An 18,193-nucleotide genomic window follows, 5' to 3' on the forward strand; every position below is an offset into this window, starting at 1 on the left:
CGTGCTAAATGATTAGGACACAGAATTTATCTCAGTTTACTGCTGCAAGCTCTTTTTTCTTGTGCAATTCCCTTTGCTGCCCCTCACTACCCCCACAGGAATTTCACAAATAAATCACTGGGCTTTATTAAAAAATGCCAAGGCATTCTTATTTCAAAATGAAATGAATGGAACAACTATAGTTTAGATTCAGTCGAGTCTTAAAAAAGAGCCCCAACCTTTTGCTTCCTGAGCACCAACTGTTCAAACTAAACACCAGTCCTGTGCAACCAGCAAATCAGAATACCAACTTCTAACTGCTGGATTAGCCTAGAGCTGTTAAGAATTAAAAAGATGCTTGGTGTATTTACACTGTATTATTACGGCTTGACGCAGTAACTGCAGGGGTGAAGAAGGTCATTTCTGAAGAGAAGGTTTTATTTGGGTTGTGTGTTGGAGGAGGATTTAAGCACTTAAGAACCAATCCTGCAAGCTGTTGACCACATCCAGAGACATACAGAGAAACCTCAATTCCCACTGAAACCAAAGGCAGCTGATGGCAACTCTCCGGAGGTGGTCTGCTTTTGGGAGCTTCCTGCTCTTGTGGTATGTGTTTGCAACAGAGGCAACTGATTGGCCTAGACCTAGAAGGTGTTCTTAATGAATGACTCTTAGCCTGCATAAGATCCAAGTTTGTGTCCATTATATATAAAATCACAAAGACTTCTGGGTTTGGATGTTGTTAATAAAATCAGGATGTGATAAGCAGAGAAGGAAGCAAGAGGGAATTTCAAAAAGCATGGGATCAATTGCAAATAAAAAATAGATGCCTATTCATGACCAAAAATATTTTCCTAAGAAATTCAGTGCACCACTCAGAGAACAGTAATCCAAACACAGGTTTCTGAGAATTTACCTTCTATGCTCCTGACCAAAGTGTACAACCAAAAAGAGACTGTCCTTAGAGAACCTACATAAAATCTGAGCCTAGTGCAAAATGACATAGAGCTTTGGGAGTTCTGTAAGTGCTGTGTGAATACTTCTATCAAACAGAAACAATAAGTATCAAAGACATGTGCATGACCTGATGTAAGAAATGTTCAGCAGCTGCAGCACTTACACTCCAAATAGCTCAAGACACTGCTGATGACCTCTACACCGTGCTAGAGGTCCAAGTTTTTCACAAAGTATTTGTTTTTGCATATTTTTTTCCAATTTTTTAGGTCGAGTAAAACCAGATCTAACAGATCAGTATCAGGTGTTTTTGTTTCCTTTTTTCTATTCTTTGTTTATAGAATGAACTTACTTATTTAATACTGGCACCTGACGTTGCTTCCACAGATCAACTATAACTATTTGATTGGCTCCTTCCTGAATAATTCCAGTTCAGACACTGGCGAATGTAGCCTCTGCCTTGTTCCTTGCCATTACAAAGGTACCTAGAGCATAGATAGGTCTACGTACCTAGAGCAGATAATACAAAGGCTACAACTTTCAGTGTTTCAGTTATAGTAACAGTTGTTGGCATGAAGTAACTTGCCAAAAGGTTCTCCAATACTTTCCATGCCCACCATGCCATAATGGAGAAGCTACTCTTCTGAAAATGTGACTTCCGTATAAACATGTGCACAAAAATAATTTGCACGCTCAATTTTCCACAGTATTACTTTGTATAATAATAATTATTATTCTTAATATAATTATATTTACTAATAAGTTAGCACTAGAGGCCCCTAGCTGCCTCTGCTATCTTCGTCCATTCTTGTCTATTCTGTATCTTCGTCCCCCTGTCATCCACATTTAATTTTTGTAGATCTGATACTACATCATCTAGCCAGATGGTCTTCTCCCCTCCTGTACCCTAAGGAGCATTTTTTTTCATGTCCAGACAGCTTCCACTCTTTTAGAGTGGCCCAGCTAAGAGTAGTCATTGTGCTCAAACTGAATGCATTTGCGAATTTTGTAAGTAGTGAGAACTAGTAATAACGCATCAACTTGATGCTTACAAGTAATGGTGTGCAGAAATGACAGCCAAATCCTGATTCTTTGAAAATTTAACCCAGAAAATCCAAACTTGTTTCTCCTTATTTCTGCGGCTTGAACTCTAACTTTTCGAAGTTTTTACCTGAGTAAAATTCCCTCAGCTCTGCTTCATACCCTGTCTGGCCATCTTGACCTTATACTTTGAATTGCCTCCCACTTCTCTTGTGATATGCAATTTTTCCTCTTTGAAATACACTCCTGACACAAAACCTTCCAAAGTCTTTATCTAATTTTTTAAACAGTGAATATTATGTACCTGAATTAGTCTACAAGATCCTTATGGAAATATATCACTGACAAATAATGATAAACCACATGCCCAGCTCCTATTGAAAGTTCTATAATTACTTAGTAGGAACCATACAAGACATTCCTTTTATTCACAGACCACAGGTCTGGTTGGGCTTCTCTTCCTTAACATTTACCAGAAAGCTGTGATGGGATCCAGATATTTGAATACCACATGCCCTTTGTTTGCTAGGGCTGGGCAGATTTCAGGCATTGAATCTAGCTTTAGACCTCTATGGATACCCTCCATGTACAGACCTTGCAGCTCATACCCCTTAAACATTGAGAACCCCCTGATAAAAATGTTTAGGCCAAGAAACCACTGTTGCCTCCCTAAATGTTCCCCAAAAACTCCTGCATATTCCACAAAATCCAACTGAAGGTGTGAGCCTTCCAGTTTAGTTTACTTCTTCAGGCACATGTAACACTTGTATCATATGACCACACCAACATTTTGCATGAGAGTTGCTGAACACTATTACCCTTTACTTAAAAATAAAGTACATGGTATACAGATCAACCTGAAAACAGTGAAAGTGGTTGAAGACTATTTCTCCTGTCTTTTGAAAACCTCTTCTCCTCTGTCAATTCACATCCTGATCAGATTAGCACCAACACTTTGTTACATCCATGGTGGCCCAAAACTGATTGCCAATGCCTCTGTCTACAGAGTAGCTTCTCCATTATGGCATGGTGGGCATGGAAAGTATTGGAGAACCTTTTGGCAAGTTACTTCATGCCAACAACTGTTACTGTAACTGAAACACTGAAAGTTGTAGCCTTTGTGTTAACTGCTCTAGGTACCTAGACCTATCTATGCTATCTACTCTAGGTACCTTTGTAATGGCAAGGAACAAGGCAGAGGCTACAACAGAGGGATGGAATACATTTAGCCATCAATGGACTCATTTACAAACCTTTACTTGACCTGTAGGAGTGTTCAATTCACCCTTGACCATGAGGGATCACTGCCATGGATGGGAATATGTATGGTTTTTTCCCTTTTCTGTACCAGCACAAAAACTAGGAACACATTTAGTGGCATCATTTGAGTTTGTTTGTTTTGAATTCACAGAATCTGTTCATCAGCGATGGGAGAAATTGACATGTCTTGCATTGAATTTCTCCTAAAAATCACAGAGCTAACCCATATCAAGAAGATTCATTGTTACTAGTTGCACTGAAATTAATTTGAAATAAGAGGCATCTTAACAGATTACTTTCAATATGTTGTTCCGCAGATTCATGGGATAGGTATTACAGCTCTTCAGAAGCTGCCACTAAGGGCTAAATTCTGCAATCCTCAGTCAAACTCTCACTAAAAGTCAGTGAGAGTTTAGACCAAATTTAGGCTCTGAGGCTTTGATTTGGAAGGATCCACTTATCTGTCTACATTGCAGACAGAATCAAGGAGGACTATATTTGCTTTTATTGGCTTATCAGGGCAACATGTATCTGCAAGGCAGAGGTGAAAAACAAATAATTGTCCTGTCTTGCCAAGGTCTACCTTGCTAGAAACAGAACATCAGAGGCCCTAAGAACAGTAAGAGGGGGCAAAATAACTGCTTGTAATGCATTTGCAATTGTCTATGTTTGATGACATAAGCAGCAGCTTCTGTTTGTTTTGCCATGACCTTCCTCTTCCTAAGTGAAGTAAACCACCATGACAGTAACCAATAGCCAGTTGCAGGCAGTCCTAACATTTTTGAAGATAGAACAACGACTGCCATGAGCAATGGATCCCTGTTTGTTGGGAAAGTAGAGTGTACTATAGATGTTCTAGAGAAAAACGAGGATCTAAACAGACCCGCATAGAAACTGCACGTTGTCTACAGTCCTAAGGTTGCCTATGAAGTCAGTAAATAGAAAATAACAGGAAAGAAAGAATTTCAAAGTGGAATGTTTACCAGTTTCAGCTAGAGTGAATTTCAATCTAATTTTTAATAAAGTACACAGAGCAAATACATCATCATCAGCAATCCCTCGCAGTGGAGGATGATTGTTTTTCATGTTTGTCTTATCTGTGGATCCAAAGATAGATAACAAGGCCAACCTGGGATCTGCAGACTGGGTTGCAGCACAGGTACGTGGTTCCATGCAGGGTGGGTAGCTCAGGGTTCTTGGTTTGGGCCTCTATGCACTGTTTTTACTGTTTCTGTTTTTCTGTCTCCTGTTGTCATTGTAAGGTTTCAAAGAACTAAGATCAAATACACCCCTTTTGCCATCCAAGATAATGCTGTTTGACGTTAAATAGAAACACTGCCACAGTATAAGTACAAACTTTGTACGAGTCTGAGACTAGAAAGCTAAAAGTTCTTATACACCAAAATGAAATTCCTGGTGAGTAATCAAATGCCATCAAAATAAAAATGAAAAAACCTGAATCATGTAAAAATTTACCTTATCAGTCAAAGTAACTACTCTATTGGACTCATTCTAGAGGGCCATTAGTAAAGCAACATCACATACCAGACATACTAAATTAGGCACTTATGAACAGTAGGTAGATGCAAAATAGAATTATAACTAAGTCTGGTGCCAAAACTTGCTGTTTCCCCATCAGACATGTCCAGCCAACAATATAATTCATGATTCATTCCAGCACTATGAACAGAACTTATCCTTTAGGATAAGATTTCTAAAGGAACTGAAGGGAGCTAAGGCAACCAAATCCCATAGATATTTGGTGGAACCTAGATCCTTCAGCCTTCTTAAGACTCATTTCAATCTCAGCTATTGTGGAAAGGTTTGGTGATCTCTCTGATTCCTAATATGTTATTCCAAAGGAATTTTGTCAGGTAAGCATATAGACAGAGATCTACCTGTTTATCCATTTTAAGTAACATTTCCATATTTTCCCCAGAATTGCTCCATAATCCATCTTCTGTACAGTGGAATCTTGGAAGGTTGTACAACATAGCCAAAAGGTAAACTACTGTCTATTTTTTAAAGGGTGATAGAGGAGAGAAGGGGAGGAATTTCAGGAATTCAGTCCCATGAAACTACAATTCTAAACTATGTTATTCTTCAAGGATGACCCCTGGCATTGTATCTCTTACAGATGCAGTTAAGAGGTGGGAGGGTGTATGATTTCCATTATTAACAAGAATAACTCTTGTAAATCTCCTCTGTGGCAGTTCAAATGTCTTGGGGTACTGGTAATGGAGCATAGGACCTTTGAGCATTAAGCTTCCCATTCAAATCTAGCCTATGCTGTCTTTGATGACTGAAACTCATTGACATCTGATGGCTGTTGGACGGCTTGTGTGGAATGGCTTTGGTGACTTCCCTCCATTTCCTGGTATACAGGTGTCCCCTATCATCACAAGTGTCAGGTTTAACAGAGATACCATGGACTGAATGGACATGGTGACAACATAAGTATCTTATCATCAGAAGTTCTAATGTCAGCAGAGTATGAGTGTTGTGCCAAAAGTGTCCCCCTCAGTCCAGGGAGGGCACTTTTTTTTAAGGCTATTTAAAAAGAGCAAGGTTAATATAGATTACCTCAATGAGGCATGTAAGGAATTTTATCTGGTTACCTTATCAAATAGAAGAATAAAAGGTGACTTAATTACAATGTATAAGTATCTTCACAAGAAAAAAAAATCAAATACTAATGGGATTTTTTAATCTCCTGGAGAAAAGTTCAAGTTTAATCAAATACTAATGGGATTTTTTAATCTCCTGGAGAAAAGTTCAAGTAGAACCAGTAGCAAGATGCTGAAGCCAGAGGAGCTAAAATTAGACACACATTTTTAACAGTGTGAGAGATTAACCAATAAATCTCCAAAGAAAGTGATACAATTTCCATCTCCTGCTGGTTTTGAATCAAGAGATTTGAAGTCAAGCACAAATTATTAGGCTCAATACCAAAGTAACTGGTTGAAGTGTAATGGCCTGGGTTAAACAAGATGATGCCATGGTCCTTTCTGGCCTTGAATCGATGAAGCTGTCCTTCAGGACCAGGCACGTTGATGGGACAGTATGAAAGAATTTATTGTTGTATTTGTTTTGTGGGTTTTATTATTTAGGGCTGTTAGTCTGCCGGCCCTAAAGTTCAGATGGGCTAAAGAAAAGCCCACTCAAACTAATGACTGAGAAAGGATACTAGCTGATAAAATGATAAAGTGAAACAGTAAAAGAATAATTGTCCAACATAAAAATCAGAGGCAAAATGGCAATCGCCTCTGCAGTCAGAGAATGCTCAACACAGCTGCAAACAGGAAGACCCAATAGTACAGAGTTATTGTTGAATTTATTGGTTCTCTGGGTTTATTGTATGAACAATGGAAGGGAACCCAGTACTTAATATGTTGTCTCCTTTCCTTGCAAAGCTTAAAATGAAAGGTGGTTTCTTAAGGTCTCTACAAATTTGCCCATAAAACTGTCCATCAGGTATAACTAAGTATTCACTTTCACCTGCACTCTCTGCACTAAAGTGAAGTGCAGCTGCCATCCTGCTGTGGCTGCGTTCTGTATCCCAGCAACAACTTCCCCAATGAGAACTTTTCCCTGTGAAAGAAATTGGCTTAGTGAACACAAAGGCTGTGTCTGCAGAGTCCTGACAAGCAGTACTGAATGGAAGAATAAGGTTCTGCTTAGTGCTCAAAGGCGTCTTTATGCCGAGAATGCCTTGAGAATCAGGGAAAACGATGAATCATGTCATCGTGATGCTGACAGTCCTCAATGCTCTTAAACACAAATATTCCAACTGATTGAAAGTCCAGAGAAATGCTCTGAACTCAAAAGGTGAAGTATTAGTATGCCAGGCAGGATTACATAGAAATAGTGAGTGTGTGAAGGCAGTGAGTCAGAGCCCGCTTCCCTTTATTTATACTCATGCAACCTCACTGAATTTTGGCTCCTGTGAATTTATAACCATGAGCAAACTCAACCCAATACATCTATTCTCTGCACAATTGTATTGCCAAGAGTGATCATAAAATTAATCTGAGTAAAGAGTAGAATGCCAACCAAGGGACTATGCTTTTTTCCTCTGATGCTTAAAATATGTTATTCATAGTCCAGAAGATGGAAAGAAATTAAAAAAGCATGCACTTTTAAACAAATGCTGTTGCTGACTAACCTGTAAAGGACTAGCCACTTTCTTAGTTCCAATCTGACATCATTCAGGCACCAAAGAAGTCCCCTAAAGGAAAGGGGCTCACCACAGGTACAAAGCCACTACAGCTGGTTCCTCTACTAGCTAGCCCATGGTCAGCATAGGGGATTGTTTGCAAAGCAGAGGAGATAGTTTGGTATGGGGAAGGAAATGGGCAGAGGACAGCATGCAAACAGTAGACATGGCTTTCCTCACAGCAGCTCCCCTAAGTGGTCCTGAGGGGGTGTATATATGTCAACACCAGATAAAACAGAGCTAATTAGTAGGGCTGTGTGAAGCTTTGGTCGCTGATTTGATTTGGAGGAGATTTGGCCCAATTTGGCAGCCGAATCTCTGAATCCAAATCAAATCAGGAGACACATAAATCTCTCCATATCGAATCAGAAGCCTCCAAATCAATTCAGAGAGATTCAATGATTTGGCCATAGACACAGCTTTAAATGTTTTTTCTACATACCTCAAGGTACCAGGTGCAGCTTGTGAACACTGAGATGCTGGGGCAGATGAAGCATCCCATGGGAGTGCAGGCAGGGTCCCCTGCACGCTCAGTGGTAGACCTGGAAGGGGACCAGAAGCACTTCCAGTCCACTTCTGGGTCCGCCATGGAGTGCACCCTAGCTCGGTGACTGGTGCCTTCTGGGTCTGGGAGGGGCACCCAGGGTCCCCCCTCAGCCAATCGCTACAGTACAACACTGCACAAATGTAGACATAATCTTTCCAACTCTGGCACTACTAGGTAGAATTAGCTCATAGCACCTCTGCACGGGGGTATTTTGTGTCATATAAAAATACTGTATGCCTGATCTCCCCATCTGTAAAATGAGGATGATAGCACTTCCTTATATCCTAGGGGTGGTGTGAGGTTAAAGCATTAAAGGCAGAAGTGCTCAGGTGCTGTAGCAGAAATGCGCATATAACAGACACAGATCATCCACACACTTTGACTTTTTCTATGGAGTTACATCTGGAGAGAGAGGAGAAGGAGGACTAGTGGGAGGGTTGTGATATTCATAAATGAAAACTGAGTTAACCAACTGGGTGCTGGTTTGAGTGTGAAGTTTGGTGTCAATGTTACCAAAATCTCAGAAGCTTATGTTAGGGAACCCAACCAAAAATGGCAGAGGTAAAATGCACTTATTAAGACTTCTTCAGTCTTAAACCCATATCTCCATCCTATGGTTATGTCTAAATCAGAATCAAATAAACTGCTTTCATTTTTGGACTGGATCCAGAAAAGATCTCTAAGAGCAAGCTAGTGTCCAGCAATTTATATTCAAGCAACTTTAAAAAGCTGTGATTCAAATTGAATGATTCTCCGTTTCCAAAATTTTCTCATTCATGAATGTGCTGTTAACTTTTTAATTATTTGTTTATTATTAATAATAGTATTAGTAATAATATTATGATTATTACCACTATTATCATTACTGCTACTACTAGTATTAGCTTGACCCTTTCCAAGATAAATGTCATTTTGTTTTTGTTGTTATTTTTTTCTTTTGGAAATAGCTCAGCATTTTATAGTCATGAGTTAGACACCAAGTATTTGAGGTGCACAAAACCATTCTAGGCCTCCTCATTCTAGTGGTCTTACTGATCTACTCCTAGTAAAGTAGCTCCTGACATTCCTGTTGATCAGTAACGTATTCCTGGAAGCCACCATGATTTTAGGGCACTATGTCCTTCAAAGATGGGATTCATGAGAGGAGGGGTTTTTTTAATTTTAAATTTCCTAGCAATTATTTCCCTTGTTTTCCAAAATGTTAATGTTACAAACTTTGATGCATTGATTCTTTTGAGCTACAGCCTTTTCAAGATTCCAAAAAAATGTCCAGTAGTCCACCTTCCCTGGGGGAAAATGTTTGGAAATGAATATATGCAATAGTATATTCACCATAGCTTCTTTCAAAACTATGGTTGTTGCAGGTACATGATTGTCCATTCTGCTCAGTAAATCCTCCCTAGAATATTTACACCACATACATATTCTGTTGGGTGTAGAGGAGTTGGGTATTTTCTAATCAAGAACAAGTATAATATAAATATGTTTGTATCAACCCCACCAGTCACCTTCATATCTCACTTATCACCAGAAATGGCTGTCCAGGCAAGGATAATGCCTGATTATGCATTTGCATTGACATTTACCATAGTGGCCTAATTCTGAACTTGTAGGGACATATATAATAGGGCTGTGCAAAACAGCACCATTTCATTTCAACGTCCGTTTCGCTGTTTCAAAGGGACAGTGTTTTGTTTCATGGTTTTGTTTCATTTTGAAACACCGTCCTGTTTCATTGCATCAAATCTGTTTTCACTGTTTTGACGTTTCGCCCATAAGTTATAAGGGGGAATCACGAAAATGCCTAAAACTGTCATTTCTTGCTTGATTCAGATGAAAATTGCAGGGAAGGTAGCCCCTTCTGAGGGCATGAATCCTGTCAAGTTTCAAGGAGATAAGTGCAAAGGTTTCTCAGAAACTGCACCTCAAATTCCTAAATGAAAAACTCATGACACTTGCTGGCAGCAGCAGCCTCCCATCATCCAGGGCACAAATCCAGGGGCCTGCACCCCCAGGAGGGATTCGGATCTCCCCCAGAAGACAAGAGGCTGCCGCTGCTGCCTGGGACTGGTGCTGGGCACAGCCCGTGCCCAGCGCTGGGGAAGACTGATTTTACTCCTGCCCCAGGCAGCAGTGGCAGCTTCCCGTCATCTGGCCCAGTGGCGGGAGGCAGGGGAGAGCCAGGGCTGTGCTTCAAGCAGCTCCACAGCCCCATGGTACTCAGCCCGGTGGTGGGAGGTGGAGCACAACCCTGTCTCTGTCCAGCAGCGGGAGGCGGGGAGACTAACTAATCTGTTTAGTTTAGTTTCTTCCTCAGTAAGAAAGGGTCGTCCTTTCTTGTTTTGGTGTGCTTTGCCCTCTAATCAGGATTTAAATAGATGGCTTTCATGATCACAACATAAATTTAAAACGAATAGTGCCCAGTTATGTTCCCCTTTCTCACCATAAGTAGGGACCTACCTAAGTCATATTAAGATAAAGGTTTTTTTGTGGCCTGCTTGCAGCAGACATTGATGATTTTCTGGGCATTTCACAGTGGCCCTGCTTCTCACCACTGATTGGTGGAGGGGCCCTGGCAGCCCTGCCCCTCATCACTGATTGGTCCCCTACACTCAGTCTTCATCACTACTGCTTTTTTTTGTTGATTGATTTCATGGGAAATAACTGCCAATGCTGGATTTCCCAGCAATCGTGGACAATGTTGTTTTTCACAGTTTCCATGATTTAATTAGGTCCCTAATGATAAGGCTTTGATCTTTGAATATCCCTTGAAATCAGTGGAACAAGAAGTATTAGGAGCAAAGTATTATTTGGCGTAATTAAGTATATCATGTTCTGGTCTTTAATTAGTAATGTTAGAAACAAATCTAGAAAAGCCCATATGCTTTCTGGTAAATGTTCCTTGAAGCACCCTTTCTGTTATTATCATAGGCAGTTGTCTTCTCAGTTTGGGGAAGACCATTACAGCTAGTATGGCCCTGATGAAGTAATAGGAAAAACTATGTTGGGAACACTTATTATTAATTGGTATATTTGCTATGACCTACAAACACCAAAGATATCTACTGAGCTTCAGTAGGTGATTTTCATTACACAAAGTTTTCTATATGAGTCATGTCACCCACTCCCCACATTTAGGCCTTCAGTTTCCTTCAGTATCTGCCCTCAGCTTCCTGGCATGTGTTTCAACTGTACCCTTATATGCTGAGCAGATTTGTGTACTTATTTTGGGACTCATATCAACTATTAGCAGTTCTATGCTCATAAGAGAAATCTTAGGACAGAGTCAAATAAAGAAAGGACTTTATAAGTTTTTCTTATAAATTATAAAATTCATTCCACAGAAGGACTCTTCACACTTTTATACACTGGGCCAAATTCTGCTCTACATTACATTATGCATCCCATAACTGAGGGATGTTTTCAGCACATTTCATTTTCCATGTTATAAGACACATGCCCGCATTATCTATGAGTTCATATTGTTACTGCACAAAATTCCCAATGCCAACTAGGTTGCCTTGAAAGACCATATAAATACAGATTGCAGTAATTTTTCCTCAATTCCTTGTGGCATACTGGCCAGTCTATTTCTTGGTTTTAGGTGATTTTTAAAAAATCTGCTCCCAAATGTAGTATAAAAATGCAGTGGAGTCTCTCTCATTCTCTATGGGAAGGAATAGGAGAGAGACCATTGGAATGCATATCTCAGTGTTCTGGGCATCAGTAATTTTAATATGAAGGTGATACCCATCAATTGCACTGATCCTTCAGAAGCCAAACTGTTCTAAATTACAGCTAAGCAAGCCAGTTTGCATCAATGAAGTCATCCTAGTATAAGTGAGGACACAACTGAGCCTTTACAACATACTTGGAAGTCATAATCATCAAGGCTCTCCCAAATTTGCACTCTCCAAAACACTCTCTGAAAGGCTCTCAGTTAAGTTTCTTGCGTGCAGACTAAAATGCCTTGTTCCTTTTCTTTTAATAGTAAGGTATTTAACATGCATACTTCTTGTTCTGTTTACGACTTATTTCTTGACAAAACTCACCAAGATGCACCTGTTATTAAATCACTGGAATCCTGTCAAAACTTGAGTCAGAACTTCTGAAGCACTAGCAAAGTGCTTGCCTCTAATATTAGGGGTCCTTAAAGACATCCAGAGCATTTCCTCACTGCCTTTCTGTATAGTACATCATTGGCTCTGCCTTTTCAAAATTTCAAATTTCAGGCTGTCAAGAGAAAGGCCTTGTTTCACTTTTCTTCCTACTGAGTTATAAATCTTTATTTCCAATAGTATTAGCAAAGTCCTGTTGGTCATGCGAGGCAACAGCTAGAGAACCAAACCACTAAGAGTTTGCACAATAATATTAGTTTAATGCATTTTACCAATATATTTTTAGCATAATATGATATCAAATAGGTCCTTGCAGCATGAGAAGCAATATATTTCTATTACATAGCTTGCTGCCATTAAAAAAAGCTCTCTGTATATATGCATGTATATAAATGAATACATGGACACACTATATATATATATTATATATATATATATGTGTGTGTGTGTGTGTGTGTGTGCATGTACACTATACATATATATGTATAGTGTGTGTGTGTGTATATATATATAGACACAAATGAGTGTGTGTGCGCGCGTGCAAGTGGGGTTTTATACACACATATATGTTACAGATATCCATATATATGAATAGCAATACCCAGAGAACAATCTGTATCTCTTGATTAATCATATTCGTCATTTTCTTACTTTTTACTTTCAGATAGGTGAATTGTCAAGTGGCTGCTTTTGCTATAATATAAAAGTACTAGCAAAGTCCTGATGTTTGTGCGAGGCAGCAGCTAGATAAAAGCTGATGTATCAATGCAAACATATTAATGTATATATATACTATGTAAAAGGCAGAATTAAACACTAAGTTAAGTGACTAAAACTCTTAGCTAAATTAAAAGCCTATACAGCTTTCTTAACACTTGAATATTGTGACATTAAAGTTGCTTACTTACCTATACAAGTGGAGTTTTCACTCCCTAATCGGTATCCCCTAGGACAGTTCCAGTGCTGTAGAGCTGAGAGGTTAACAAAACCAATTTTAAAAACCACTGACAAAAAAGCAGCAAGTAAGAGAAACATAATCTTGAGATTTGTGAACTGTCAATCAAGAGCAACTTGCTTGTATTCAGTCATATCCAGGATGAGAAGAACATGTGTAATCCCAGAGCGTTTCTACAACAGCTTGCTTCTTACACTGGGACATCTTTTCGCAATACCGGTTTTCTCTTGCTACCTTGCTTTTCTTGTCACATTTGTCCTTACCATGTCCAGCTACAACCTCTGAAGAAATTCCAGCAAGATTTCTTCCCCACGCACATCATTCTTGCTCACTCACTTGCTTGTGCTCGCTCTCTCTCTTTTTCTGGAAGCCAAGTATGAAATGCCTGACACCCTTGCCACAAATTTAACACAGTTTAAAAGGAAAGCTCACAAGGATCACTGCAAATTCCGTTGCAACAAGCTGCTGGGTAAATCTTAAAAGCAGAAAACCTATACAACTTGTTGCCAGAGTCCTGGAAGGAGCATGAGTGATTTCTATAGGCACCATCCTTCCCCAAACATAGTTGCTCTTTATATACAAACTTGAAACCACTCTCCTTTCCTTTTTAAAGCTCTGCTTGCCCCACCTCTTTTCTTTTTAGTGCCACCTGATCAAAGCTTGTGTTGCAAATAGTAATGTGGTCACTCCATACTGCAGGGAAGCCAGCCAAAGTGCAGATATGCAGCCGCTCATAATAAATACTCTGCATTTAAAAAAAAATTCTTCCGGTTCCTAGGAGGTACCTGATGAATTCGGGCCAGGCTTTAGCTTCTGAGAGGCTGTACAAAGATTTATTCTGTGTCTGTACAGTCATAATTATCACCACTCACATTCATTTTAAAAACATTGTGTGTTTCATGAGCAGGCACAAACTTCATCATAAATACACATTTGCATACAGATGAGAAGAACAAATGTCTCCAGTTTCTCCTATATATTCAGCTGCAGAAGCCAATATTCAGAATTAGGGCAAGTGATTGCAATTCTACTGAGTTCACTGGAATTGCAGCCATTTACATCAAGGCATGGATTTGGCCCTTCTGAAATCGTAGGAAGATATCTACTATCAGGCTCTAAAGACAAGATATGGTCCAATTCTCTACTACTTTGTCCCTGTTACAGTCACTGGTATCCATGCAGAGAAAGTGAATGGAACTACTGTTCTAGTGGTTATATCTAATTTGTGCAAGGCAGTGATGCAATGAGCTCACTATCTTCTAGCTACTGCAGAAATCCTCCTTCATATAATCTTGCCAGGCCTAATTCTGTAAGGCACTTGTACATATACATGCCCATATGATTTCTTAATTTTTAAATGGATTAAATGAAGCAGATGCTTCAGTGCTTGACTGAACCAGGGCCTAGTGTGAGGTGTTTTGTTGTTATTGCATATTATAGGTATATTATTGTTACAACATTATGCTGGAATAAATTATGATAATGCAACAGCTGGGAACACTGGCAGCACCAGAACCCAACACAGCTGTAGGTTAGTCCATCCATGGGAATTTTTTCTATATTTGCTTGAATTGACAAGACTCATGGACTTGGACTGATTGAAAAAAAGCAGCATGAAACATTGATTACAAGCTGCATCACTTTCTGCTAAGAGCAATTGTGCGAAACTGTTTCTTGATGTTTATGCACATGCACAGTAACGTTCTGCCAGCTTAATCTGTTTCCCTTTATTGCTCCAACAGGGATAAGCAACTAATTAAATCTGTTCTGACAAAGGCGAGCCAAGTTTTCATGCAAGTTGTTCAGAAGTGGATTCATGACTGCGTTCTATAAAACACAACAATTGTAATGCAAATTATGCAAAGCCAGATTCTGCAACTATGACGCATACTGAATAGCACTTGTTCATGCAAAAAGTCCCATTGAATTCAGCAGGCCTACTGAGTAGCATTCACTACTGGTGGAGGTAGAAGAATCTGGCCCATAAATCATGAAGCATTCACATTTGCACTAACAAAATAACTTTAGTTATGAGTTCCCCACAAATTTCTTCTTTCTTCAAGTTGGGGGCGTGGGGTATGGTGACTGAGCAGCACAAAAGGAATGTGTCACTTACCCGTGAGTAACCAGCACAGCAGTATTTGCCAAACTGTGAGAGTGGCCTCCCTGGAGAAGCTCTGACCTTTTCCAGGGCAAATCTTACATTATTCCTCAGGAAACATGTGCCCTCCATCTCTCCTTCCCCATACAAGATGTCCTTTAATCTCTCCTCTGTCTTTTACCCCACTTCTTTACTTCCTCTTTACATCCAAACACTTGCTTAGAAAGCAAGCAGCTCAAATGCAGAGGCACAAATTTGTGCCAGAGATTTGTACCTCAGCACACGTGCATGGATACAAGCAACTGTAACAGGGACAAAGTAGTATGCACTTTGGTGTGGGGCAAATTGCGCCACTTGGGGCAAAATGACCCTGCCCAGCTCCTCCTGGATCAACCTGCCTCTGATTGAAGGTAGTATCTTCAACCAGAGGCAGCTCCTCCCAGATCTTCAACCAGAGGCAAGTAGCCCTGAGCTGCTCACCAGGGCAGCACCTGTGCTGGTCCCAGCAGTATAAAAAGCTGCCCTGGTGAGCAGCTCAGGGCTACCTGCCCTCAGGAGCTTCTGAGGCCCAGCCACTTGGTATCTGGGGACACTACCCCTTAGGAATGCTTAAGCAGCCCTAACCTAGAGTGGCCCCTGCACCCTCTACCCACTGCAGCAGTCTGGCAGTGGGGGCTGCTGCCTGGCTGTGACCTGCTGCGCACCTGCAACAGCATCCACCCCCTTGAACCTGCAGCCCCATGGCTGCACGCTTGCCAGACCAAGACGGGGACTGCACAGCCACCTGGGCTCTGGTATGGACACTGCAGCACAGCTGCCTGCACCTCTGGACCAGCTGCCAGTGGGCCATGGCTGCACAGTTGGCCTTCGGGGGGCACTGCTGTCATGCCTTCTGGTGTCCCTGCTTTGCCATCTGGGCAGCTATCACCCAGAAGATGTGTTCCTTGTGGCCTGCTTCAAACTGTCGACAGGTGTCCTCCTGGCCCCAAATAGCTAGGAGGTCAGCCACCTTATCTGCCCTCCAGCTGCATCCCCAGTGATGGCCCTGAACAGGCTCCTCTGCCTGGGTCCCATGACTTGCCTCACTAGCACAGATCCCAGTTTCCCTTTTTAAAAATTGCAAATTCCCTGATAAAAAAACACAAATTCTCTCATTAAAATACCCCAAAATCCATGTTCTTCCACTATTAAAATGAAACTCCACTGTCTATAGAGAGATCAGTTCAGCAATGTTTTATTGATATAGTTACAAGTTTAAAGCAATTTGGAAGCCTGCCAGTGCCTCTATCATCATAATAAAATGGATTCTAAATATCTACACACTTTGGCGTATGCTGTTGGTTTTATTGTCATAGAAAATCAGAGCTGCCCCCGCCCCCTTTGCTCATCAGGATGTGGGGTGCTGAACAGTACTGATATGCCAGTGCCCTGCCCCTGCCTTTTCCCCTCACTCCCAACCCACAGCCCCGCCAGTGCCCCTCATTCCTGACTGGCAACCCTTGCCTGCAGCCCACTAGTTCCCTCCTGGTAGCAGCTCCATCACAGCACCACGACAGGAGTCCAGCTGCAACTGTTTCAGCCACTGCTTTATGGGTCTGAGCAGTGCCAGCCCTTACTATTCTGCTCCCTGCACTTGTGTCCACGCCCCAGAGATCCCCACGCTGTTCTTGAGAAACCTTTGACTGGGGCTCAGGGACTGGGCTGGGCAAGCCCCTTCCCTTCCAGGCTGGTTTCCCCCTGTACAGACTGCTCTAGGGGCAAAAGGCGGCTCTAAGCCTGGCTCTGGTAGCCTCTCCTACCTGGAGCTCTCCACTATCCCTGACCCCCACCTCTCTCTCTCACATGCACACCTCTGTTTCCACCTCCCCCTCTCCCCCCAGCCCATTACACCCCACCACAAGTGGTTCCTAGGACCAGGAGCTCCCCCAGGCTGGGGCTGCATGTACCAGCACTTGTGTGGGCATGGGGCAGGGCTGTAGCATGGCAGTTGCCTCTGCAACTGTGTCTCCTGCTAGCAGGTCTTGCCCCATCTCATCTGGCAACTGGGTATGCAGGGTCTGAGACTGGGAGGGTGGGTGGGGGATAGGGCCATGGGGGAGGTTGTGGAGGGTTGGGGGGTTTGTGGGTGGGTGTAGGGGTGGATGTAGGGTTTGTGGGGGAGAGGTTTGTGTGGGAAGTGTGGGGCTTGTGTGGAGGTTTGGGGTGGTCTGGGGTTTGCGGGTGGATTGTGGGGGAGTTTGTGGGTGTGGGGGGACTGTGTGGGGAAGATGGACTGTGTGGGGGGAGACTGCTCAGGAGGAGTGGGTCCCTCACCTCCCCACCCCCCCAAATGGCACAGTGCGTGGGGGGGGAGGGGTCCACACAGCAGCAGCAGCAGTGGCCATTTGCAGCACTCATGCCTGCTCCTGGCAGGGCATGGGCCTGGCCCACTCATGCACACCCTTGGGCAGAACCGGGCCACTCTTGCTGTCACCCAGGGTCCTGGCACCACATGCAGGGGCTATGTGCCCTCAGACCAAGCCAGGTCCTGCCTGCATGTGCCCCACGCACCTTGGGGCTAGGCCGGCTCCATGCAGGCACGACCCGGTCCTAAGTGCGCGGCCTCTGCGTGTGGTGCTGGAACCCCAGCTGACAGCAAAAGTGGCCTGGTCCTGCCTGAGGGGCCGTGCAAATGGGCTGGGCCCACACCCTGCCAGGAGCAGGCATGAGCACCCTGACAGTTGCTGCCACTGCTGCTGCTGCTGTGGGGGGCATGTGCCATGCAGGGAAGCAGGCAGGAAGGGGACCCACCCCTCCCAAGCTGTCCCCCCCATCCTCACATGGTCCATCCACCCACAGTCCCCCCCCCCAGCCCATCATCACCCCACCCCCGCATCCCTACTTACCTGTGACAGAGCCCAGGCCTAAGCCACCGTTGCAGCCTTGCCCTGCTTCTATTTACACCAGCACACTGAGGCAGCATGCTGAGGGAACAGGGGCATGGGGCAATAGAGATGCTCTGGCCGGGTGCCAGAGTATCTCC

General features: G+C 42.5%; 1 protein-coding gene across 2 annotated transcripts in view; it reads right to left on the reverse strand.

The window, feature by feature from the left end:
- Window positions 1-13,626, reverse strand: part of EGF (epidermal growth factor) — a 98,245-nt gene extending 84,619 nt beyond the window's left edge. For both annotated transcript variants that reach the window (XM_019500146.2, XM_019500145.2), the window contains exon 1: window positions 13,024-13,626. In XM_019500146.2, coding sequence (XP_019355691.1) covers window positions 13,024-13,150 — 127 coding nt within the window. In that variant the 5' untranslated portion in view covers window positions 13,151-13,626. The remainder of the gene's footprint in view (window positions 1-13,023) is intronic.
- Window positions 13,627-18,193: the final 4,567 nt, after the last annotated feature.

This window comes from Alligator mississippiensis, chromosome 2 (assembly GCF_030867095.1).
Source record: "Alligator mississippiensis isolate rAllMis1 chromosome 2, rAllMis1, whole genome shotgun sequence".
NCBI lineage: Eukaryota > Metazoa > Chordata > Crocodylia > Alligatoridae > Alligator > Alligator mississippiensis.